The sequence below is a fragment of the Trachypithecus francoisi genome, unplaced genomic scaffold, assembly GCF_009764315.1.
Source record: "Trachypithecus francoisi isolate TF-2019V2 unplaced genomic scaffold, Tfra_2.0 Lachesis_group12, whole genome shotgun sequence".
Taxonomy (NCBI): Eukaryota; Metazoa; Chordata; class Mammalia; order Primates; family Cercopithecidae; genus Trachypithecus; species Trachypithecus francoisi.
In genome coordinates, this window is record NW_022681457.1 from 51,411,261 (window position 1) to 51,438,724 (window position 27,464).

General features: G+C 38.8%; 1 protein-coding gene and 1 pseudogene across 1 annotated transcript; both read left to right on the forward strand.

Annotated features, from left to right (window-relative positions):
* The first annotated feature begins 6,326 nt into the window (after window positions 1-6,326).
* LOC117092227 (calpain small subunit 1-like) lies at window positions 6,327-7,023 on the forward strand. The gene has a single exon (XM_033225515.1). The coding sequence runs from the start codon at window positions 6,334-6,336 to the stop codon at window positions 6,748-6,750; it is 417 nt and encodes a 138-aa protein (XP_033081406.1). The 5' UTR covers window positions 6,327-6,333; the 3' UTR covers window positions 6,751-7,023.
* Window positions 7,024-9,898: 2,875 nt separating this feature from the next.
* On the forward strand, window positions 9,899-23,790 carry LOC117092230 (annotated as a pseudogene).
* Window positions 23,791-27,464: the final 3,674 nt, after the last annotated feature.

The window sequence follows — 27,464 nt, forward strand, 5'->3', positions numbered from 1 at the left end:
GTCCCATCAGTACCTAATTTATTGAGAGTTTTTAGCATGAAGGGCTCTTGAATTTTGTCAAAGGCCTTTTCTGCATCTATTGAGATAATCAGGTGGTTTTTGTCTTCGGTTCTGTTTATGCTGGATTACATTTATTGATTTGCGTATATTGAACCAGCCTTGCATCACAGGTATGAAGCCCACTTGATCATGGTGGATAAGCTTCATGATGTGCTGCTGGATTCACTTTGCCAGTATTTTATAGAGGATATTCGCATCAATGTTCATCAGGGATATTGGTCTAAAATTCTCTTTTTTTGTGGTGTCTCTGCCAGGCTTTGGTATCAGGATGATGCTGGCCTCATAAAATGAGTTAGGGAGGATTCTCTCTTTTTCTATTGATTGGAACCCACAGTCAATATCATACTGATTGGGCAAAAACTGGAAAAATTCCCTTTGAAATCTGACACAAGACAGGGATGCCCTCTCTCACCACTCCTATTCAACATAGTGTTGGAAGTTCTGGCCAGGGCAATCAGGCAAGAGAAAGAAATAAACGGTATTAAATTAGGAAAAGAGGAAGACAAATTGTCTCCGTTTGCAGATAACATGATTGTATACTTAGAAAACCCCAACGTCTCAGCCCAAAGTCTCCTTAAGCTGATAAACAACTTCAGCAAAGTCTCAGGATACAAAAATCAATGTGCAAAAATCACAAGCATTCTTATACACCAATAAGAGACAAACAGAGAGCTAAATCATGAGTGAACTCCCCTTCACAATTGCTTCAAAGAGAATAAAATACCTAGGAATCCAATTTACAAGGGATGTGAAGAACCTCTTCAAGGGGAACTATAACCATTGCTCAAGGAAATAAAAGAGGACACAAACAAATGGAAGAACATTCCATGCTCATGCATAGGAAGAATCAATATCGTGAAAATGGCCATACTGCCCAAGGTAATTTACAGATTCAGTGCCATCCCATCAAGCTACCAATGACTTTCTTCAAAAAATTGGAAAAAACTACTTTAAAGTTCATATGGAACCAAAAAAGAGCCCACATTGCCAAGACAATCCTAAGCCAAAAGAACAAAGCTGGAGGCATCACGCTACCTGACTTCAAACTATGCTACAAGGCTACAGTAACCAAAACAACATGGTACTGGTGCCAAAACAGAGATATAGACCAATGGAACAGAACAGAGCCCTCAGAAATAATACCACACATCTACAACCATCTGATCTTTGGCAAACCTGACAAAAACCAGAAATGGGGAAAGGATTTCTTATTTAATAAATGGTGCTGGGAAAATTGGCTAGCCATACGTAGAAAGCTGAAACTGGATCCCTTCCTTATACCTTATACAAAAATTAATTCAAGATGGATTACAGACTTAAATGTTAGACCTAAAGCCATAGAAACCTTAGAAGAAAACCTAGGCAATACCATTCAGGACATAGGCATGGGCAAGGACTTCATGTCTAAAACACCAAAAGCAATGGCAACAAAAGACAAATTTACAAATGGGATCTAATTAAACTAAAGAGCTTCTGCACAGCAAAAGAAACTACCATCAGAGTGAACAGGCAACCTACAGAATGGAAGAAAATTTTTGCAATCTACTTACCTGACAAATGGCTAATATCCAGAATCTACAAAGAACTCAAACAAACTTACAAGAAAAAAACAAACAACCCCATCAAGAAGTGGGTGAAGGATAGGAATAAACACTTCTCAAAAGAAGACATTTATGCAGCCAACAGACACATGAAAAAAATGCTCATCATCACTAGGCCATCAGAGAAATGCAAATCAAAACCACAATGAGATACCATCTCACACCAGTTAGAATGGCGATCATTAAAAAGTTAGGAAACAACAGGTGCCGGAGAGGATGTGGAGAAATAGGAACACTTTTACACTGTTGGTGGGACTGTAAACTAGTTCAACCATTGTGGAAGACCGTAGTGTGGCGATTCATCAAGAATCTAGAACTAGAAATACCATGTGCCAGCAATCCCATTACTGGGTATATACCCAAAGGATTATAAATCATGCTGCTATAAAGACATATGCACACATATGTTTATTGTGGCACTACTCACAATAGAAAAGATTTGGAACCAACCCAAATGCTCATCAATAATAGACTGTATTAAAAAAATGTGGCACACATATATCCTGGAATACTATGCAGCCATAAAAAGGATGAGTTGGTGTCCTTTGCAGGGACATGGATGAAGCTGGAAACCATGATTCTCAGCAAACTATCACAAGAACAGAAAACCAAACACTGCATGTTCTCAGTTATAGGTGGGAATTGAACAATGATTGCACCTGGACACAGGAAGGGGAACATCACACACTGGGGCCTGTCTGGGGATGGGGAAGGGGGAGGGATAGCATTAGGAGATATACCTAATGTAAATGATGAGTTAATGGGTGCAGCACACCAACATGGCACATGTATACATATGTAACAAACCTGCATGTTGTGCACATGTACCCTAGAACTTAAAGTATAATTTAAAAATATTAAAAAATGAAGACATGGAACTCAGAAAAATGTTATGCTCACAGTTACAGCTCATTACATTGAACAGCTACAAATTGAAACCAACAAAAACAAAAGGGACATGGACCAGAGTCTGACACCAAGCATAGGCTTGCATTTGTGTTCTCCCTTGAGAGTTGCACAGACATTATCTAATTCTCCCACAAATAATGTGTGACACATGTCAACCAGGGATGGTCACACAAATTTAGTGTTTTTATTAGAGGGCAGTCATGTAGGAATGGAGTGCTCATGTGGCTGATCTTATTTGCTCAGACTCCTGCCTCTTCAGAGGTCAAACTGGTATGGTATATCCTGAGACCGCCACCATAAATCACATTTTTAGCATAAAGTACCCGGTATGGCCCAAGCCCTCAACGTGTCCAAACATTTATTATAAGGCTGGTTGTTCTAAGGGCCTACCCTTTATGTCCCAGGAACCAGTTGAGGGCCAGACCTTTCTTACAGAATTAACCTTTTATTAGATAGTGTTAAAGAATGAAGAAGGTGATAACATGAGAAATACAAAATAAAGATTTGTATTGTCTTACTGGAAGAATATGTCTATTTTTTTCTTGACTTTTTAAAGTATAAATATTCTTTCTCTGAAAGATGTAACTAGGCTCTAGCAAAATATGCTGTAAGTATATGTTTTTGAAAGTAGTTTATTTCATTGTTATTCTGTACTTAGCAACTTCCAATCTGATTACAGTTGCCCCTTGAACAACGTGGGTTTGAACTTTGAGTTCACTTAACATGGATTTTTTCCAACTAAAATACACAGTATGAAAATACACTGTTTGAGGAATGTGAAACCCACATATATGGAGGGCCATCTTTTGGTATACACGAATTCTGCAGGGCCACTGCTGGACTTGGGTATGCAAGGATTTTGCATGGATTATCCACAGTGGTCCCAGAACCAATTCTCTATGTATACTGGGGGATGACTGTAGTTATTTTTCTTGATATAGAACAGAAAAAGTATTTACTAAGGAATATATGTATATGAGACTTAAGAAGTTATAACACTGATTGTAACCTGGATGTGGTACAAATTTCATGGTACTAATTGGCCTAAAATCACTTAATCCAATATTGGGCCTAAATTTCCTTAACGTGTTCAAACTCTAGCTGCTGGAGTTTCTCAAGGAATCACAACCCATGAAAATAAATTATCAATCACCTTTCAACAATCAGAAATCACCACTGAAACAGGCTTTGATCAATCTTAAAAATTGACATCAAATTTTTAGGTTGATTCCCACCTCCTATTGAATTTTCTACCACCAAGGCCATGCTCTGTCACCTAGAATCAGTTTTAAGACATCCTTTAGATACTCATCTCTGGTAGTGGGGCTTTGAACTTCAGTTACAGCACAAACTCCCATACAATTTAAACTAAGCTAAAAAGAAATTCCAAACTCAGTGGAGTTCTCTCCTCCACTCTAAGTGAGGATTGTGCCTGGTTAGCTTTGTTAGTTCAACCACATAGATAGACCTTATCTAAGGAAAGATAAGCACTCTGTCTCACGATTTCCAAATATCACTCAGAAACAAGTTTTATGAACTTCTCTTTGGCCTTGTATCCTCTTATCTCCAATCTTGATTTTGAGTTATAGGAAAGAGGAACAGCCTTAGTTGCCACTCCTGTAAAATCAATAAATCATGGTGGTTCAGGTCCTAGAAGGATGCCACAGCTTCTCCTGAGCCTGGTGAGTGATGGTGCTCATGGTGTTGTGACACAGTGTCCACTCGAAAGCACTATCAGTGCAAAAATCCACAAGTCGTTCCTGCAATCAATCTAGAAAGTATATGGCAGCAAGAGATTTAGGCATCTACTCTTCATTCATTCATTTGTTCACTTGCTATTTCAGCTAGGCTATATACAGTTAGATAATAGGACCAAAAAAAACCATATTTTTGAAGACAGTCTTAAGTTCAAACTTCAGATGTGGATAAGTATTTCTTTAGCAAATTTTTATCAGTTATGGGTTGTATTGAGGATAAAAAATGCTATGAATTAAACCCAACAAGTGTTTATTGTTCATCCACTAAATGCCAGGCACTGCATTTTATTTATGTATGATTCAATATACCAGTCTCTGCCCTCATAAAGATGACTTTCTGGTGAGGGAAATAAACAAGTAAAAACATAAATGCAACCAGGGTGATAATGTTTGCCAGAAATGATATGAAAAGCTACAATGTAAAAGAAAATGTGTACTTTTTCAATAAAGGGGAACAAGTACTCTGTGAGTTCAGAACAGGAAGAGACTATGACCATAAAAAACAGCCCTAGGCTTAAAATAACTGGTCTTTTAAAAAGTTATACAAGGTGTACTTGTAGAGGTAAAGGGACCATTCAAGTGGAAAGACCAGCATAAGCCAAGTCAGATATGTTAGAAAGTGTAGGTCTTACTAAAGGTACTATAGAATTATTCCATTTGACTGAAGCACTGAATAGGTGTGTTGAAATGAAAGATGAGACTGGAAATGAGATTAGGGCTTGACAAGAAGGGACTTGAAGATCAGGAAACTAGAATTAGACATCTTCAAACCATACCAGAAATCTAGATTTGGCTTATAGTTTTACTGCCATCAAGAGTTTATAATTTGGTATAATTTGGTGTTTTTTGATCAAATTCTTAATAGATTCTATCTGGAAGATTGGAAATAATTTTTATTTTGAGGAAAAATCATATCCATCATATCCCCAGATCCCTTTGTATTATTCCTAATCAATTTAAATTAAAAAACAAACAAAAGTAGGACTTATTTCAACAAAATCAATTTATTTTAACATTGGGAAATCATATGGGTATTTTCTGAGATTATTATTGAAAATTCAAACTGGGAAATCCATTTTTTAAAAGTATAGGAAGCCAAAGATCTATTTATGAACTACTTTCAATTTATATTTAGAAAGATGTACAATGAAGAGAAATGATTCATTGCAAATAATACTGTAAAATTATCCCATGTATATTTTTTTCAGTGAGTCAATTTTATAATATCAGACAAACAAAAGCTAAAGGATTTCGTCAATAACAGACCTGTCTTACAAGAAATGCTAAAGGGACTCCTTCAATCTGAAAGAAAAGGACATTAATGAGCAATAAAAAAAATCATCTGAAGGTACAAAACTCACTGGTGGTAGCAAGTACACAGGGAAAAAAAAGAATATTATAGCACCATAATTGTGGTGTGTAAACTCCTCATATCTCAAGTAGAAACACTAAAGATAAACCTATCTAAAATAATAACTATAACAACTTTTTAAGCCATACACAGTATAATAATAGAAACAACAAAAATTTGAAAAGTATGGAGATGAAATTAAAGTGTAGATTTTTTATTCATTTTCTCTTTGCTTGTTTGTTATTTGTTTGTTTATGCAGTCAGGGTTGTCATCAGTTTGAAATAATAGGTTATAAAACATTATTTGCAAACCTCATTGTAACCTCAAATCAAAAAACGTAAAACAGATACACAAAGAATAAAAAGCAAGAAATTAAAACATACCACCAGAAAAAATCACCTTTGCTAAAAGGAAGACAGGAAAGAAAAGAAGACCACAAAACTACTAGAAAACACATAAAATAGCAAGATTAAGTCCTTACTTATCAATGATTACATTGAATGTGAATGGACGAAACTCTCCAATCAAAAGTCATAGAGTGATCCCCCACTGATCAGGTCTCCAAGCACATTCCCCAGGCCCCTATCCAGGTCTTCATCTCTCCTATTCCTGCCACTGCCACCTCCACCCTTCAAGAACGAGTTAACTAGGAACATGTCTCCTCACATCCAGAGGTCTGGCAGTCAGTTCTTCAGCAGAGGCAGAAGAGGTGGCAGAGTGGCCATGTGCTTCCTAGGTGGAGTCATTATCTCCATCATGGAGATGGCTACACAGCACAGCCTAGAGCCCCTGCCTCCACACACACATTGCTCCAACACTGAGGCCAACAAGAGTGCGAAGGTCCATCAGTTCTGGAGAGCCTTTGCCCAGTTGGCTGGAGATGACATCAAGGTCAGTGGCACAGAACTGATGAATGTTCTCAACAAGGTTGTTATCAGTAGGACTGAACTGAAGACTCATGGTTTTGGCATTGATACATGTCAAAGCATGGTGGCCATGATGGATAGTGACATCACAGGCAAGCTGGACTTTGAGGGATTCAAGTACCTGTGGAACAACATCAAAAGGTGACAGACAATATATAAGCAGTTTGATGTTGACTGATCTGGAACCATTTGCAGCAGTGAACTTGCAGGGGCCTTTGGGGCAGCAGGGTTCCACCTGAATGAACAACTACAACATAATATTCTGACACTACTTGGATGAAGGAGGGAACATGGATTTTGACAACTTTATCAGCTGCTTGATCAAGTCAGATGCTTTGTTCCATGCCTTGAAATCTCTTTACAAAGATGAAACTAGACCCCCTCCAAGTGAATATCCAAGAGTGGCTGCAGCTGACAATGTATTTCTAAATGGGAAACCCAGGCCTGCCCCTTCACTGCCTTGCTATAGGAGTCACCTTGAAGCCTCAGCCTCTCCCAGTGCTGATCCTGTTTGCAGTCACATCTTCATGGGTCCTGCTGACCCATGGGCCTTTTGTTCTTCAAGCCCTTGGCACCCAGCTTCTCAGTCAACATCCAGGGTCAAATGTGCCCCAACATGCCATGCCCTGAGTTGGCCCGACTCTAAAACATGCTAACACGCTCTTCCAACAGTCACCCCACCCCACCATACCCATCTCACTCTCACGCCATAACCTCACTCTTGTATCTGTGCCAACCTCAACACTTGCATTGCTTGCATGCCCCAAGGGCCCTCTCTCAGTTCTGGGAGGACGACTCCACTCCCTACACACCCTGGTCCACCCATTCACAGTTACCACCCAAGCAGTCAAGCATCAGGCTATTCCAGTCCCACATGTTCCAGTGCTTTCATCTGTATTCTGCTCCTAGCCTGCCAGGCCCAGGAGGAAGAAAAAATGTATGAAAAAAAGAAAGAGAGAGAGAGAGGAAGGAAGGAAGGAAGGAAGGAAGGAAGGAAGGAAGGAAGGCAGGCAGGCAGGCAGGCAGGCAGGCAGGCAGGCTTATTTCACTTAACATAATGACCATGAATTCAACCCAAGTTGTTGCAAATGACAGAATCTCATTCTTTTTGATGGCTGAATACTATTCCATTGTGTATATGTAAGCATTTTCCTTATCCATTCATCTGTTGATTAACACTTAGGTTGTTTCCAAATCTTGACTATTGTGAAGAGTGCTGCAACAAATGTGGAAGTGCAGATACCCCTTTGATATGCATATTTCCTTTTGGGGTGGTATATGCTCAGCAGTAGAATTCCTGGATCATATGGTAGCTCTGTTTTTAGTTTTTTAAGGAAACTTGTGATTTGAGCTCCTTATATATTCTGGTTATTAATCCCTTGTCAGATGGATAGTTTGCAAATATTCTCTCTTATTCTGTGGGTTGTCTCTTCACTTTGTTAATTTTTTTCCTTTTTTAACTTAATGTGATTTGACTTGTCCATTTTTGCTTTGGTCACTCAGGAAATCTTTTTCCATTCCAATGTAAAGAGTTTTCCTAATGTTTTCTTGTAGTAGTTTCATAGTTTGAGGTCTTAGATTTAAAACTTTAATCCATTTTGATGTGATTTTTGTATATGGTGATAGATAGGGATCTATTTTCATTCTTCTGCCTATGAATATGCAGTTTTCCCAGCACCACTTATTGAAGAGATTTTTCTTTCCCTCATGTATGTTCTCAGCACCTTTGTCAGAAAAGAGTGCTCTGTAGGTGTATGGATTTGTTTCTGGGTTCCCTAATCTGTTCCATTATCTACATGTACGTTTTTATGGCAGTAACATGCTGTTTGGGTTACATAGCTTTGTAGTATAATTTGAAGTCAGGTAATGATTCTTCCAGTTTTGTTCTTTTTGCTCAGGACAGCTTAGGCTATTCTGGGTCTTCAGTGGTTCCATATAAACTGTAGGATTTATATGGAACCTAAATAATTTTCTCTATTTCTGTGAAGAATGTCATTGATATTTTGATAGGGAATTCACTGAATCTGTAGATTTCTTTGGGTAGTATGGACATTTTTTAAATGTTCATTCTTCAAATTCATGCACATGGAATAACCTTTCCATTTTTGTGTACGCTTCAATTTCTTTCCTCAGTGTTTTATAGCTTTCATTGTAGAGCATAACCAGTTGAAGACGGAGGAAGGAACACATTTAAAAATCTCTGGAAATTATTCTAAGGGTAAACATCAAACTATGAATACTGATTCACTGTGTTGGATACTTATTCACTGTTAGAATTAATAAGTAAATCAATACTGAATTCCTTACATACAGCCAGGATGCAAAATACATCCTCTAAATCCTATTCCATCTTCCATTAATTGTCTAGTGAAAATATTTAATAAGAATCCAAAAAGAAAGTTTTCCACAATAAATTAAATGAAATATTTGGGTTGGGAGTGTAGTTGAGTGTTGATGAGGCAGGAAATTAAAGAAAAATACAATTAAAAAGAAAAAGAAGTAAGTTTTCCTGTATTAGGCTGACTTGTCCCAAAGGCAGCAACAGGTACAGACCAGACCCAGGAAAAGTCTTGATAATGTTATCTAATGTGCTCTGGAGACTCTCCCAGCACTCCCTCAACATAGGGAGAAGAAAAACTAATTTTCCTTTGTTTAATGGAATAAGTTTTTAGATTCCTGTTCTCTGTAACTAGTGACTTCAAGTATTCTGTTTTAACTAAGAAGTAGAGTGAAGGTCATGAGAAGCCTGAGTAGGCCTGAACTACAGCTGCCTGGGCACCATACTGAAGGTTATAAGATAAACCAGTATAAGGCTCTTTAGAGCAAAACCTAGATAACAGACATCTGGGTTGCTTGGAAAGGGTCATATGCAATCCTGAGTTTGTCCTGCCTCTATATCTCTGCTTTCACACCACTGTAAGCTTGCTTCAAGCTAGCCCACCTACTTTTGTGAAGTGTGTATGAAAGTCAAGTGCTGTCTTTGCATGTAAGTCTGCTGGGGCCTGAGTCCACTCAATAAAAATTCTCTTGTTTTAATCCGAGGTCCCTCTCTCGTCCTCCTGGATCCCACAACATTGATAAGTCACTGTCATGCTAACATTTTTTATAATGAGCTACTTTGATAATACTTCATAACTTTCTCAAATGATACAGATTTTGCCTCCTCTCTCTCTGTCACACACAAAACTTTTGGCTATACTGGGGAATCTTATGATTCTCCCTTACAATTGCAAAACTCTAGAAATTTTCATTTATTTTGCCTCTTCTCTTGCAGACAAGGGAACACCCCAGACATGGCATCAGAGATCCACATGACAGGCCCAATGTGCCTCACTGAGAACACTAATAGGTGACTGCTGGTGAATCCACAAGCTCTGAAGATCCTGTCTGCCATTAAGCAGCCTGTGGTGGTGGTGGCGATTGTGGACCTCTACCGCACAGGCAAATCCTACCTGATGAACAAGCTGGCTGGGAAGAAAAAGGGTGAGTGGCATGAGCAAAGCTCTGCCAAGTCCCTTCTGTCCATCTACACAGTCAGCATCCATTATGAGGATGTGAGGAGAGAAAGTTAGAGATGAGAATGAATACTGAAAGCTAACTTTTCATTCACAGTCGGTCTTCTTATCTTCACGCTGTTCCAGGGGATAAGATTAAATTCATTAATTATTCCCGCGATACGTTAGTTTCCCTTTCAAAAGCACAAATTATGCCTTTCCTAAAAGGAGTAAGACTGTAATAAAAATAATTAATGTACATAATAATTACAATAAACTATACAATGTTTGTTATAATTTTTATGCCATAACAGTGAGTTTACAATGATCTTTAAGGTTGAAAAAATGTTTCAGTCTGTATTGGATATTCTTTTTTATTGTTGTAAAAAAAAACATAACATTTAACCTCATAACCATTTTTAAGTGTACAGTTCTGTGACATTAATTAAATTTACACTGTTATACAACTGTCACCTCCATCCATATCCAGAACTCTTTCATCTTGCCTAACAGAAACTCTGTACTAAATAAACAAAAGCTCCACATCAACCCATTGCCTGCCATCATTCTACATTCTATCTCTATGAATTTGACTACTACAGAAAATTCATATAAGTGGAATCATTCAATATTTGTCCTTTTATGACTGTCTTATTTCAATTCATATGTCTTCAAGGTTCATCAGTGTGTTAGCACGTGTCAAAACTCTTCCTTTTTAAGGCTTAGTAATTGTATGTCTTTGATAATTTATTTATCTCTTCATCCGTCAATGGCCACTTGGATTGCTTCCACCTTTTGTCTACTATAAATAATGCTAATAGGAACATGAGTGTCCGAATATCTGTTCAAGTCCCTGCTTTCACGTCTTTTGGGAATATATCCAGAAGGGGAATTGCTGGCTTATGAAGTCATTCCATGTTAACTGTTTTTTTAAAGAAATCACTATACCATTTTCCACAGTGACTGTACCATTTTACGTTCCTAACAGAAATGCACAAGGGCTCTAATTTCTCTACTTCCTCACCAACATTTTTTATTTTCAGTGGTTTTTTTTTTTTATAGTGTCCATAGGAATGGATGTTAAGTAGTATCTGGTTGTGGTTTGGATTTTGATTTCCATAATGACTAGTGATATTCAGCATCTTTTCATGTGCTTATTGACCACTTATATATCTTCTTTGGGAAAATGTCTATTCAAGTCCTTTGTTCATTTATTAATCCGGTTGTTTATTTGTGTTGCTTTGTAAATTTTTTTATATTTTCTAGATATCAATCCCTTATCATACACATGTTTAGCAAATCTTTTCTTACATTCTATGTGTTGCCTTTTTTAACTCTGTTGATAGAGTCTGTTAACACACAAAAGTTTTAAATTTTGATGAAGTCCAACTCATCTACTTTTTCTTTTATTGACTATACTTTTGGTTTCTTATTCAAAAAAATCATTGCCAAATCCAATATTATAAAACTTTTGCCCTTTGTTTTCTTCTACAACGTTTATAGTTTTAACTCTAATGTTCAGCTCTTTGATTCATTCTGAGTTCGTATTTATAAGTTATAAGGTAACAGCCCAACTTTTTTAAAGAGATATCTCATTTCCTCAACATCATTTGTTAAAGAGACTCTCCTTTCTTCATTAAATGATCTTAACACCCGTACTGGAAATCATTTGACCATATATGTCAGAGTTTATTCATGGGCTGTTTTTCTATTCCATTGGTTTATATGTCAGTCTTTACACCAGTACCATACATGGTTTTGTAATACGTCTCAGAAGTCAGAAATTGTGAGATTCCAACTTTGCTCTTCCTTTTTAAGATTATTTTCATCACTAGGGGATCTCCAGAAATTTCATATGAAAGTTTTGGTGGATTTTTCTATTTATACAAAGTAATTGGATTGTTGGTAGGTATTACATCAAACCTGTATATCATTTTGGGTAGTAGTGACATCTTAAGAATATTAAGTCTTCTAATCCATAAATGCAGGATGCCTTTCTAATAATTTATGTCATCTATAATATCTTTAAAGGGTGTTTGAAGTTTTCACTCTACAACTCTTTCACCTGCTTGGTTAAGCTTATTCCTAGGTAGTTTATTCTTCTGATGCTGTTAAATGTGATTATTTTCAAAATTTCCTTTCCTTTTTGTTTAGGAAGAAAATTAGAATTCCTGTTCTAATTCTATTTTTGTACACTGGCAACTGATTTCTCCACATTGACTTTGCATGCTGCAACTTTGATGAATTCTTTTAATAGTTCTAATAGGTTTTTGTGGAATATTTAATGTTTTCTACAAATTAGATACTACTGTCAGCAGACAGATAATTTTACTTTTTCATTACCAATTAGGATGCCTCCTTTATGCTTTTTTTGTCTAATTACTCTGGACAGGACTTGCAGTATTCTATGGAATACAAATGGCAAAAGTAGGCACCCTTCTCTTGTTCCTGATGTTACAGGCAAAGCTATGAAGCTTCATCATTAAATGTGAAGTGAGCTGTGGGTTTTTAATATGTGGCCTTTATTATGTTGAGGTACTGTTTTTCTATTTCTACTTTGTTTATTGTTTTTATCATGAAAGCCTCCTGAACTTTTCCATGCATTAGATATTCAAATTTCCTATTTCTTTGATTGTAACTAAGTCAGATGAATAGTGATTGTCGTTTCGATTCTCTCCTAACCTTAAATATGCTACCTTTTCCTTCAACTACCAGAATTGCCTGTTACTAGATCTGCATCTCTGGTCTTCTTTCTCCCTTGCAGGCTTCTCTCTGGGCTCCACAGTGCAGTCTCACACTAAAGGAATCTGGATGTGGTGTGTGCCCCATCCCAAGAAGCCAGGCCACATCCTAGTTCTGCTGGACACTGAGGGTCTGGGAGATGTAGAGCAGGTGAGATTCAAGGATCCAATTGTGGAGTGAGCTCCTCTTCTCTGAATATTTTATGCACTGTTTCATTGTTTATTAACTACAGACCATAATATGTGGGGTTTAACACAGATGCATAAAGGGAGCACAAATAGTCCCAGTGCCATGAGTCTTATCCTGCAGAGAACTTTAGTTAAGAATTTGGGTGCTAAAGCCCCATGACTTTCTGTTTAAATTTAAATTCTGTCACTAATTCAGTACCCTGAGAAAATTGACTTATTTTATACTCAGCATTCTAATCTTTAAAATTTATGAAAAAGATCTATGTTGGCCACATAGTATTATTTTGAATATTTAATGAGATAAACAGTACATTTCAGGTGTAGATTAATTATTCAATAAAATAGCAACTAATAGTATCAATCTTATATGTGAATTTTGTTATTGAAAAAATATGAGAAAATTTTAAATTTACATTGTATTCAGGCCTTAAAATGCCCACCAACCTTGAATTTTAATTTTACAATTATCTTTTGATGATCATTAGAAGACTTAATAAGGATCATTGTAACCCAAAAACACTCGTCGAAAAACTACCCAAAAGCGACATCCTAATGAGAATACTTTTTGTATTTGGCTTCCTTTGATATGTCATTAGTGCTAAAGAACAAACAAACAAAAAAGACCAAAAACCCTCTAACATATGAACATAGTTTTACTACTGTTACTCTGGAAAGTGCTGTGACAATGAAACTTGCTCCTGACTCCAGTATGTCTTGACTTCCAGCGAGACAACCAGAATGACTCCTGGATCTTCGCCCTGGCCGTCCTCCTGAGCAGCACCTTTGTGTACAACAGCATGGGAACCATCAACCAGCAGGCCATGGACCAACTGCAGTATCCTTTGTGACCCACAACAGCACCAAGGTCAGAGGGGACACCTGTATTCATAAACCAGCTGCCTGACTGTGAATCCTCATGAATCAAGCTCAAGAGGAGAAAACATAAAATAATGTAAGTACAGAGGAGAGATCCCATGTATCCACTTTAGAAATGACACTTAGGTTAGGAGCAAAGGAAAATGGAAGGTTTGGGAATGTGTTGAATATGGGATGAGGTCCCTGTTCATTTTGTCACATTTCCTTAGTTAGCTACTCAGCTATGTGACAGAGCTGACACATCGAATCTGATCAAAATCCTCACCTGATGAGAATGAGAATGAGGATTCAGCTGACTTTGTGAGCTTCTTCCCAGACTTTGTGTGGACACTGAGAGATTTCTCCCTGGACTTACTAGCAGAAGGACAACCTATCACAGCAGATAAGTACCTGACATACTCCCTGAAGCTGAAGCAAGGTAACGGAGAGCTTCAACTGATAAATGAGGGTGAGAAAACAAAAGAAATTATCATTTTTCAGTTTACTATTGCTAGTTTTCCCAAATTTGCAGTTTTCTATGTCTTCAACTGGCTATTCCTAGAAATTAATGCTGTTGAATATCTGAATTAATAGATTTTATTTTAAATTACATTTGTCCTTGTTCTAAAACAAGTTTCTTGTTCTTTCACCTATGTGTATGCTATGATTAGGTTAATTTTATCTCCCTGCCTAGGGTTTGTGATCTTCTATTTAGCCATAGAATGTGGAGCAAAATGGATATTTATTTAAAGAACATAGACTAAAATATGAACGTGTGCTAGTCCAAGCACTGGCAAACTACAGCCCAAGACAAATCATGGCCAATCCTGCCTGCCAGCTGTCTTTGTAAATAAGGTTTTCTTGGAATAATGCTATGCCCATTCATTTACAGATTTTCAAAAACTGTTGTCATGCTCCAATAACAGAGTTGAGTATTTGGAAAAGAGACCACCCAGCCTGAAGAGCCTAAAATATTTACTATTTGGCCCTTTACAGAAACACTTATATTAGGCAATTTTATGATTTTTTTATGTTTTTCTAGGTACCAGTTAAATAGATAAAACTTTTCTTTTCTTTTCTTTTTTTACCAAGCTCAAGTCCAACCTTCTCTGCCTATGTCAATATTTACATATGAATAAAATGCTTCCTCAAATAGAGAACAATAGCTTCCAACTTTTAGGCTGTTTTTTTTGTGTTTTTTTTTTTTTTTTTTATACTTTTCGTTCTAGGGTACATGTGCACGACGTGCAGGTTTGTTACATATGTATACATGTGCCATGTTGGTGTGCTGCACCCATTAACTCATCATTTACATTAGGTATATATCCTAATGCTATCCCTCCCCCCTGCCCCCTTCCCACAAGAGGCCCCGGTGTGTGATGTTCCCCTTCCTGTGTCCAAGTGATCTCATTGTTCAATTCTCACCTATGAGTGAGAACGTGCAGTGTTTGGTTTTCTGTTCTTGCGATAGTTTGCTGAGAATCATGGTTTCCGGCTGCATCCATGTCCCTACAAAGGACATGAACTCATCCTTTTTTATGGCTGCATAGTATTCCATGGCGTATATGTGCCACATTTTCTTAATCCAGTCTGTCACAGATGGACATTTGGGTTGATTCCAAGTCTTTGCTATTGTGAATAGTGCCGCAATAAACATACGTGTGCATGTGTCTTTGTAGTAGAATAATTTATAATCCTTTGGGTATATACCCAGTAGTGGGATGGCTGGGTCATATGGTACATCTAGTTCTAGATCCTTGAGGAATTGCCATACTGTTTTCCATAATGGTTGAACTAGTTTACAATCCCACCAACAGTGTAAAAGTGTTCCTATTTCTCCACATCCTCTCCAACACCTGTTGTTCCTGACTTCTTAATGATTGCCATTCTAACTGGTGTGAGATGGTATCTCATTGTGGTTTTGATTTGCATTTCTCTGATGGCGAGTGATGATGAGCATTTTTTCATGTGTCTGTTGGCTGTATGAATGTCTTCTTTTGAGAAGTGTCTGTTCATATCCTTTCCCCACTTTTTGATGGGGTTGTTTGTTTTTTTCTTGTATATTTGTTTGAGTTCTTTGTATATTCTGGATATTAGCCCTTTGTCAGATGAGTAGGTTGCAAAAATTTTCTCCCATTCTGTAGGTTGCCTGTTCACTCTGATGGTAGTTTCTTTTGCTGTGCAAAAGCTCTTTAGTTTAATTAGATCCCATTTGTCGATTTTGGCTTTTGCTGCCGTTGCTTTTGGTGTTTTAGACATGAAGTCCTTGCCCATGCCTATGTCCTGAATGGTATTACCTAGATTTTCTTCTAGGGTTTTTATGGTATTAGGTCTAACATTTAAGTCTCTAATCCATCTTGAATTAATCTTCGTATAAGGGGTAAGGAAAGGATCCAGTTTCAGCTTTCTACTTATGGCTAGCCAATTTTCCCAGCACCATTTATTAAATAGGGAATCCTTTCCCCATTTCTTGTTTCTCTCAGGTTTGTCGAAGATCCGATGGCTGTAGATGTGTGGTATTATTTCTGAGGACTCTGTTCTGTTCCATTGGTCTATATCTCTGTTGTGGTACCAGTACCATGCTGTTTTGGTTACCGTAGCCTTGTAGTATAGTTTGAAGTCAGGTAGCGTGACGCCTCCAGCTTTGTCCTTTTGACTTAGGATTGTCTTGGCAATGCGGGCTCTTTTTTGGTTCCATATGAACTTTAAAGCCGTTTTTTCCAATTCTGTGAAGAAACTCATTGGTGGCTTGATGGGGATGGCATTGAATCTATAAATCACCTTGGGCAGTATGGCCATTTTCACGATATTGATTCTTCCTATCCATGAGCATGGTATGTTCTTCCATTTGTTTGTGTCCTCTTTGATTTCACTGAGCAGTGGTTTGTAGTTCTCCTTGAAGAGGTCCTTGACATCCCTTTTAAGTTGGATTCCTAGGTATTTTATTCTCTTTGAAGCAATTGTGAATGGAAGTTCATTCCTGATTTGGCTCTCTGCTTGTCTGTTACTGGTGTATAAGAATGCTTGTGATTTTTGCACATTAATTTTGTATCCTGAGACTTTGCTGAAGTTGCTTATCAGCTTAAGGAGATTTTGGGCTGAGACGATGGGGTTTTCTAAATATGCAATCATGTCATCTGCAAACAGGGATAATTTGACTTCTTCTTTTCCTAACTGGATACCCTTGATTTCTTTCTCTTGCCTGATTGCCCTAGCCAGAACTTCCAACACTATGTTGAATAGGAGTGGTGAGAGAGGGCATCCCTGTCTTGTGTCAGTTTTCAAAGGGAATGCTTCCAGTTTTAGCCCATGCAGTATGATATTGGCTGTGGGTTTGTCATAAACAGCTCTTATCATTTTGAGATACATTCCATCAATACTGAATTTATTGAGAGTTTTTACCATGAAGGGCCGTTGAATTTTGTCAAAGGCATTTTCTGCATCTATTGAGATAATCATGTGGTTCTTGTCTTTGGTTCTGTTACTGTTTACCACATTTACTGCCATACGACCAGATGTCTACTACGGACAATGTTCAGAAATCTGCGGTGCTAATCACAGCTTTATGCCAATTGTTGCAGAATTAATTCCACTAAAAATTTTCGAGATAGGACCCGTATTCACTTTATAGGTATACTAAATGCACCTTACCTAATCCACTCTTAAAATGCTAACACCCACTGTATAGCTACTACAGCATCTATGCTGGATTACGTTTATTGATTTGCGAATGTTGAACCAGCCTTGCATCCCAGGGATGAAGCCCACTTGATCATGGTGGATAAGCTTTTTGATGTGCTGCTGGATTCGGTTTGCCAGTATTTTATTGAGGATTTTTGCAATGATGTTCATCAGGGATATTGGTCTAAAATTCTCTTTTTTTGTTGTGTCTCTGCCAGGCTTTGGTATCAGGATGATGTTGGCCTCATAAAATGAGTTAGGGAGGATTCCCTCTTTTTCTATTGATTGGAACAGTTTCAGAAGGAATGGTACCAGCTCCTCCTTGTACCTCTGGTAGAACTGGGCTGTCTATCCATCTGGTCCTGAACATTTTTTTGGTTGGTAAGCTATTAATTATTGCCTCAATTTCAGAGCCTGCTATTCGTCTATTCAGGGATTCAATTTATTCCTGGTTTAGTCTTGGGAGAGTGTAAGTGTCCAGGAAATTATCCATTTCTTCTAGGTTTTCTAGTTTATTTGCATAGAGGTGTTTGTAGTATTCTCTGATGGTATTTTGTATTTCTGTAGGGTTGGTGGTGATATCCCCTTTATCATTTTTTATTGCGTCTATTTGATTCTTCTCTCTTTTCTTCTTTATTAGTCTTGCTAGCGGTCTATCCATTTTGTTGATCTTTTCAAAAAACCAGCTCCTGGATTTATTGATTTTTTGGAGGGTTTTTTGTGTCTCTATCTCCTTCAGTTCTGCTCTGATCTTAGTTATTTCTTGCCTTCTGCTAGCTTTTGAATGTGTTTGCTCTTGCTTCTCTAGGTCTTTTAATTGTGATGTTAGGGTGTCAATTTTAGATCTTTCCTGCTTTCTCTTTTGGGCATTTAGTGCTATAAATTGCCCTCTACACACTGCTTTAAATGTGTCCCAGAGATTCTGGTATGTTGTATCTTTGTTCTCATTGGTTTCAAAGAACATCTTTATTTCTGCCTTCATTTCGTTATGCACCCAGTAGTCATCGGGAGCAGGTTGTTCAGTTTCCATGTAGTTGAGCGGTTTTGATTGAGTTTGTTAATCCTGAGCTCTAGTTTGATTGCACTGTGGTCTGAGAGACAGTTTGTTATAATTTCTGTTCTTCTACATTTGCTGAGGAGTGCTTTACTTCCAACTATGTGGTCAATTTTGGAATAAGTGCGATGTGGTGCTGAGAAGAATGTATATTCTGTTGATTTGAGGTGGAGAGTTCTGTAGATGTCTATTAGCTCCGCTTGGTGCAGAGCTGAATTCAATTCCTAGAGATCCTTGTTAACTTTCTGTCTCGTTGATCTGTCTAATGTTGACAGTGGGGTGTTAAAGTCTCCCATTATTATTGTATGAGAGTCTAAGTCTCTTTGTAAGTCTCTCAGGACTTGCTTTATGAATCTGGTTGCTCCTGTATTGGGTGCATATAGATTTAGGATAGTTAGCTCTTCCTGATGAATTCATTCCTTTACCATTATATAATGGCCTTGTCTCTTTTGATCTTTGATGGTTTAAAGTCTGTTTTATCAGAGACTAGGATTGCAACCCCTGCTTTTTTTTTGTTTTCCATTTGCTTGGTAGATCTTCTTCCATCCCTTTATTTTGAGCCTATGTGTGTCTCTGCATGTGATATGGGTCTACTGAATACAGCAAACTGATGGGTCTTGACTCTTTATCCAATTTGCCAGTCTGTGTCTTTTAATTGGACCATTTAGTCCATTTACATTTAAGGTTAATATTGTTATGTGTGAACTCGATCCTGTCATGATGATATTAGCTGGTTATTTTGCTCGTTAGTTGATTCAGTTTCTTTGTAGCATCAACAGTCTTTACATTTTGGCATGTTTTTGCAATGGCTGGTACTAGTTGTTCCTTTCCATGTTTAGTGCTTCTTTCAGGAGCTCTTGTAAGTCAGACCTAGTGATTACAAAATCTCTAAGCATTTGCTTGTCTGTAAAGGATTTTATTTCTCCTTCACTTATGAAGCTTAGTTGGGCTGAATATGAAATTCTGGGTTGAAAGTTCTTTTCTTTGAGAGTGTTGAATATTGGCCCCCACTCTCTTCTGGCTTGTAGAGTTTCTGCCAAGAGACCTGCTGTTAGTCTGATGGGCTTCACTTTGTGGGTAACCTGACCTTTCTCTCTGGCTGCCCTTAACATTTTTTCCTTCATTTCAACTTTGGTGAACCTGACAATTATGTGTCTTGGAGTTGCTCTTCTCAAGGAGCATCTTTGTGGCATTCTCTGTATTTCTTGAATTTGAACATTGGCCTGCCTTACTAGTTGGGGAAGTTCTCCTGGATGATATCCTGCAGAGTGTTTTCCAACTTGGTTCCATTTTCTCCGTCACTTTCAGGCACACCAATCAAATGTAGATTTGGTCTTTTCACATAATCTCATATTTCTTGGAGGCTTTTTTCATTTCTTTCCATTCCTTTTTCTCTACACTTCTCTTCTCACTTCATTTCATTCATTTGATCTTCAATCACTGATCATCTTTCTTCCAGTTGATCGAGTCGGTTACTGAAGCTTGTGCATTTGTCACGTAGTTCTCGTGTCATGGTTTTCACCTCTATCAGTTCTTTTAAGGTCTTCTCTGCATTGATTATTCTAGTTATCCATTCATCCATCCTTTTTTCAAAGTTTTTAGTTTCTTTGCACTCATTGCGTAGTTCTTCCTTTAGCTCTGAGAAATTTGATTGACTGAAGCCTTCTTCACTCAACTCATCGAAATCATTCTCCATCCAGCTTTGTTCCGTTGCTGGCGACGAGCTGCGTTCCTTTGGAGGGGGAGATGCACTCTGATTTTTTGAATTTCCAGGTTTTCTGCACTGCTTTTTCCCCATCTTTGTGGTTTTATCTGCCTTTAGTCTTTGATAATGGTGACGTACTGATGGGGTTTTGGTGTGGGTGTCCTTTCTGTTAGTTAGTTTTCCTTCTAAGTCAGGACACTCAGCTGCAGGTCTGTTGGAGTTTGCTTGAGGTCCACTCCAGACCCTGTTTGCCTGGTTATCAGCAGCGGAGGCTGTAGAAGATAGAATATTGCTGAACAGCAAGTGTTGCTATCTGATTCTTGCTCTGAAAGCTTTGTCTCAGGGGTGTACCCATCGTGTGAGGAGTGAGGTGTTGGTCTACACCTAGTGGGGGATGTCTCCCAGTTAGGCTACTCAGGGATCAGGGACCCACTTGAGCAGGCAGTCTGTCAGTTCTCAGATCTCAACCTCCATGCTGGGAGAACCACTGCTGTCTTCAAAGCTGTCAGACAGGGACTTTTACATCTGCAGAGGTTTCTGCTCCTTTTTGTTTAGCTACGCTCTGTCCCCAGAAGTGGAGTCTACAGAGACAGGCAGGCCTCCTTGAGCTGTGGTGGGCTCCACCCAATTCGAAATTTCCGGTGGCTTTTTTTACCTACTTAATCCTCAGCAAGGGCGGGCGCCCATCCCCCAGCCTTGCTACGGCCTTGCAGTTAGATCTCAGACTGCTGTGCTAGCAATGAGGGAGGCTCTGTGGGCGTGGGACCCTCCGGGCCAGGGGTGGGATATAATCTCCTGGTGTGCTGTTTGCTAAGACCCTTGGTAAAGTACACTATTAGGGTGGGAGTTACCCGATTTTCCAGGTGTTGTATGTCTCAATTTCCCTTGGCTAGGAAAAGGAATTCCCTTCCCCCTTGTGCTTCCCAAGTGAGGCAATGTCTCGTCCTGCTTCAGCTCTCGCTAGTCGGGCTGCACCAGTGAACTAGCATTGACTGTTTGACATGCCCCAGTGAGATGAACCTGGTACCTCAGTTGAAAATGCAGAAATCACCCGTCTTCTGTGTCACTCATGCTGGGAGCTGGAGGCTGGAGCTGTTCCTATTCAGCCATGATGGGCGCCCCCCCCCATATAAAACTTTTAATCTGCCCCAACTCTGTATCCAGAAGTTCTTCCCAAAGAAGAGATGCTTTATCTTTGATCGGCCTGTTCACCGCAAGAAGTTTGCCCAGCTCACGAAACCACGTGATGAAGAGCTGGACCCCAAATTTGTGCAACAAGTAGCAGACTTCTGTTCCTACATCTTGAATAATTCCAAAACTAAAACTCTTTTGGAGGCATCAAGGTCAACAGGCCTTGTTAGTCCCCTTCCTAGTACTTCTGCTCATTGTTTAAGACTAGGGGAGCATAGAATATCTTCCACCTAGTTTCAGCTTTGAAAAATCCCAATCTACTACTATATTTATGTTAAATTCTAGATGGCACCAATGTTTCTAATATATATTGTTAGTCAAATTTCCAGTCTAGGAAAAGGCCAAGGGAAAAAAAGTTCTATTGCTTAAAATTGCCCTAGTGAACTGGACTTGCACATGCAATACAGTAGCCCCTAGACAAGTGTGTCTATGTAAACATAAATGTAAATAATTTAAATAGGGAAAATTTAAAAGTCAGTTCACACGGCTGTAATTCAAGGACTCATATCTACATGTACTTAGTGGCTAGCACACTGAACAGCACATATAGAATATTTCCAGCATTACAGAAAGCACTTTTGGACAAAACTGTGATAAAATAAACTAAATGGATGACTCCTTTTTACTGGAATAGTGTCATTTGTTTCATACACATTGATCAAATGCTTACTATGAATAGACTGAAGATACAGACATAAATGAAATAGATATGGTTCCTGTCCTAACGGTGCTTGGGGTTAAAATGGATGCAAACATTCAATTAACACAAGTCTATGTAATGTAGTACAAGAACTTAAGTACAACAAATGTTGGTATGCATGTATATCTTCTGAGGATCTTACCAAAGAGAAAAGTCTAATTCAATAGATCTTGGACAGGGTCTGAGAGTCTGTATTTCTAGCAAGCTTCTAGGTGATACTGAGGACATTGATGCTGTGAGGAAAACATGGTATTTGACATGCTCAGAATTACACGGAATAGAGCCTTTCTTTACTATAAGAAACATTAGCATCTGTTCTCCATATGCAGGTCTAAAGAGCCTGGTGCTCACCTATGTCAATGATATCAGCAGTAATGATCTGCCCTGCTGGAGTATGTAGTCCTGGCCTTGCCCAGATAGAGAACTCAGCTGCAGTGCAAAAGACTATTGCCCAAGACTATTGCCCACTACGAACAGCAGATGGACCAGAAGGTGCAGCTCCCCACGGAAACCTCCAGGAGCTGCTGGACCTGCACAGGGACAGTGAGAGAGGGGCCACTGAAGTCTTCATCAGGAGTTCCTTCAAAGATTTGGACCATCTATTTCAAAAAGAGCAGTAATTTTTGTCTCAAATTTATATGGTTTAGGGTCATGGAAGCCAATATACTACAAGGAAAGAAAATGAATATCTATTTTGTTAGAAGTAATTCTTCCTAGCTTTCATTCCAAGCAGGGCATAGTCCAAACTCGGACCCCAGTAACCTTCCTGATCTAGCTGCTTTGCTAGAGTTAATCCTTTTGGGTAAATCACATCCTTGGTAATATCCCCAACTATAATCTAAGAGATTATCATTAGTGTTCAGTTGTGTCTCCAAGACTCTCAGGTAGCTCTTCAGGTAGCAGTGGTGAGACTAGCTGAATAGATTAAAACTTGGGTTATTCATTTCTGTAGCCAAATCTCCTGATGAGGATAACTTAGGTATTGTTTTTGCCTTTTGGGAGAAGGAAATATGGGCCTGATAGGTTTCTAAGAAGTCTCTTCAGGCTGAAGTGCTTCGTCACTTATCAAATGTTCCCTTATCAGACCTTGAAACCCCAGCTCTCCCACATCCTGTTTGTCCTATATTCTTAAATTCCCACATGAAACACCTTCTTTCCATAATGATTAATGGTGGATTTGTTTCCATGACCAAATCCAGACTGATTCACCAACATTTTGTATAATAATATAATTCTAATAGAGAATGATTCCAACACTCCCGAAAGTGTTCACTGTTCTGTGCCCCTACACTTTTCCCACAATATGAGCACTGGGTAAAAACAGATGAGTGATTTAACTAGAAGATGGTGTCTATAAAGCCATGGTCTGACAACACTGATTTAGATCATTTTTATTCTATACAGATATACAACGCTATGTAACTTCTTCATATATTCTCTCATCCTGAACACATGTTTTATAAATATGTATGAAATTTCAAAACAGGCCTGGCATGGTGCCTCATGCTTATAATGCCAGCACTTTGGGAGGCCAAGGCAGGTGGATCGTTTGAATCTAGGAGTTTGAGACCAGCCTGGGAAACATGGCAAGACCCCATCTCTACCAAAAAAAAAAAAAAAATTAGTCAGATGTTGTAATGTGTGCCTGTGGTCCCAGCTATTCAAGAGGCTTAGGCAGGAGGATCACTTGAGCTGAGGAGGCAGAGGTTGCAGGGAGCTGAGGTTGCACCACCGCACTCCAGCCTGGGTGACAGACCCAGATTCTGTCTCAAAAAAAAAAAAAAAAAAAATCAAACCAGAAATTAGGAAAAATATTTTTTTAAACTCAACTCTTTATTATGGTAAAAAGAATTTTGATAATTTCAACAAATGGTTTATTTGGAATTTCCTATACCACTAACTGTACACTGATATGTTTACTTACAATGCATTGCATTATTTTGTACTGATTGCTAAAAGCAACTGGATGAGCAAAATCATAATTAAATTGTAAGAAAATTAATATGCAACACATAATTGATAAGATACAACAGGGAAATCTTACAAAACAATGTATAATAATGCAGCTGCAAAATAATCACTGTTCTCTCACACTATTAATTTTTTTGTCATATCCTCCAACAAGAACATTGTTTACTATGTTATATTTGGTTCACAGTGCAGTCTTCTCTTGATAATCATACTATGTTCTATTAAATGGAATTCTCTTGACTGGGGTTTGTACATTTTTTAAAATGTGAATTAATGTTAGGAAGGATGTGAAGGATGTGAATCTGAGTAGTCAGAGAAAGGGTTAGCATCGTGGATAACATTATTTTAATTCCAAGAGCCTTCTGTTTCTTGCTGCTTCCATGATATTTGGCAATAATTAGGGGCAATTGTTTCCAAATAGTTCTATAAGTCCCCTACACTTCACCCAATGGTGGGAACAGTGACAAAACAAGAAACAGGCAAAGTCAGTGGAACTCCTGCTTCAATCAGAGCAATTCCACTTCTTATTTGTTTCCTATACTAGCATTTCATGCACAGTTTTATTTGCAAAAAATGTTCTGGTGCTACCGTAATTTTGAAAAACACTGATAAAGGGCATAGGTGCTAATTAACTTTTAGCAAGAAAGATTTAATTAACAAAACATGTAATCTTTGACTCAGAAAATAGTGGATATTCTAAAGACTTCCTATCCTTTTTTACCTTCTATTTTGCAGAAATGTGGGCGCATCTTATTATTATACAATGTCTGGATCCTTACTGGATTTCACATGGAGCCTTATGAGAAAATTAGTAATACATTTGTTCTGGCCAAAAAATGGCTCAAAAATATAATGGAAATAAGTTTAACTCTATTTTTAAAGAAAGCTAGTATTTCATTAAAATATGCAAATGCACTATGACTTTTAATACAATTAAAATACGTAGCAATGAACTACTCTCTACCCTTCCCATGATAGAAGAGATCCAACAGCAGTGGCTGTAGCCAGATTAGCCTTGGTGAGTGGAAGTCCATGTTGCTGAGCCCATGCATAACCTCCATCCCTGCCACTATGGCCACTTTGTTCATGGGACCATTGATGATGATGGGGTGGCTGGGGAAAGAGGCTGAGTGGTGTCCACAGAACGAGTCATCCTATCCACTTGGTTATTAAAATCCTTCTCTGCTTGAGGTCACCTGTTGGTGAGCACTCACATGGAATACAAATATCTTCACAATTTCTGACCACTCAGAGAGGTCCCTCCACATACCTCTTCCCCAAATTTCTTTGTCATCAATTTTCTAATCATGTTTCTTCCATGTCACTGATTATCCAGCCAAACCATTGGCTACAGCCCAATAATCAGTATATAATCACACATCTGGCCATTTCTCATTCCATGCAAAGTGCACAGTCAGGTGCACTGCTCAAAGTTCTGCCCACTGGGAAGATTTCCCTTCACCACTGTCCTTCAGGGATGTCCTAGAAAGGCTGTAGTGCTGCAGCTGTCCACTTTTGGGTGGTGCCTGCATATCATGCAGAACCATCTGAGAACCAGGCCCTGGTCTTCTCTTCCTCTGTCAATTGATCATAGGGAACTCCCCATGAAGTCATCGGTGCAGCCTAGGGGAGAGTAGGCAGGGTGGCAGGAGTGGAGACCATGGGCATTTGAGCCACTTCCTCATGTAACTTACCTGTGCCTTCAGGACCTGCTTGAGACTGATCATGAATATGCCACTTCCATCTGATTGTGGAATGCTGCTGTGCACAACCCAATTTGTGGCCAGATAGGTCAGAGAGCACCCAGTTCACAATAGGCAGTTTGGGTTACATGGTGACTTGACCTATAGTCAAAGGTTCATTTTCCACCAAAATCCAGTAACAGGCCAAGAGTTGTCTCTCAAAAGGAGAGTCGTTATCTGCAGAAGATGGCAGGGCCTTGCTCCAAAATCCTAGAGGTCTCTGCTGTGATTCACCTATGGGGGCCTGCCAAAGGCTCCAATCAGCATCCCTATCTGCCACTGACATCTCAAGTACCATTAGATCTGCTGGGTCATATGGCCCAAGTGACAGAGCAGCTTGCACAGCAGCCTAGACCTGTTGCAGAGCCTTCTCCCGTTATGGACCCCACAAAAAACTGTCAGCTTTTCGAGTCATTCAATAAATGGGCTGGAGTAACACACCCAAATGAGAAATGTATTGCCTCCAAAATCCAAATAGACATACTAGTAATTGTGCCTCTTTCTTGGTTGTAGGAGGAGTCAAATGTAGCAACTTATTCTTCATTTTAGAAGGAATATTTCAGCAGGCTCCACACCACTGGACCTGTAGAAATTTTACTGAGGTACAAGGTCCACGAATTTTAATCAGATTTAGTTCCTGTCCTCTGGGATGAAAATGCCTCACCAATAAGTTCAGTGTGTTTGCTACTTCTTGCTCACTGGATCCAATCAGCATAATATCATCAATGTAATGGACCAGTGTGGTATCTTGTTGAAGTAAAAATCAATCAAGGTCTCTTCAAACAAGATTCTGACACAAAGCTGGAGAGTTGATATACCCCTGAGGTAGGACAGTAAAAGTATATAGATGGCCTTGCCAGTTGAAGACAAATTGCTTCTGGTGGGCCTTATGGACAAGAATGGAGAAAAAGGCATTTGAGAAATCAATGGCTGCATGCCAGGTACCAGGAGATGTGTTAATTTGCTCAAGCAATAAAACCACATCTGGTACAGCAGCTGCCATTGGAGTCACCACTTGGTCAAGCTTACAATAATCCAGTGTCATTCTCCAAGATCCATCTGTCTTCTGCACAGGCCAAATAGGAGAATTGAATGGGGATGTGGTGGGAATCACCACCCCTGGGTCTTTCAAGTCTTTTATGGCGGCACTAATATCTGCAATCCCTCCAGGGATGTAATATTGTTTTTGATTTACTATTTTTCTAGGTAGATGCAGCTCTAATGGCTTCCATTTGGCCTTTCCCACCATAATAGCCCTCATCCTATCACTCAGGGAGCCAAAGTGGGGGTTCTGCCACCTGCTAAGTCTGTCTATGCCAATTATGCATTCTGGCACTGGGGAAATGACCACAGGATGAGCTCACAGACCCACTGGACCCACTGTTAAGTCGGACCTGAGCTAAAACTCCATTAATTACATGACCTTTGTAAACCACTACTTTAACAGGAGGACCACAGTGACATTTTGGGTCTCTTGGAATCAATATCAGCTCAGAGCCAGTGTCCAGTAGTCCCCAAAATATCTGATCATTTCCC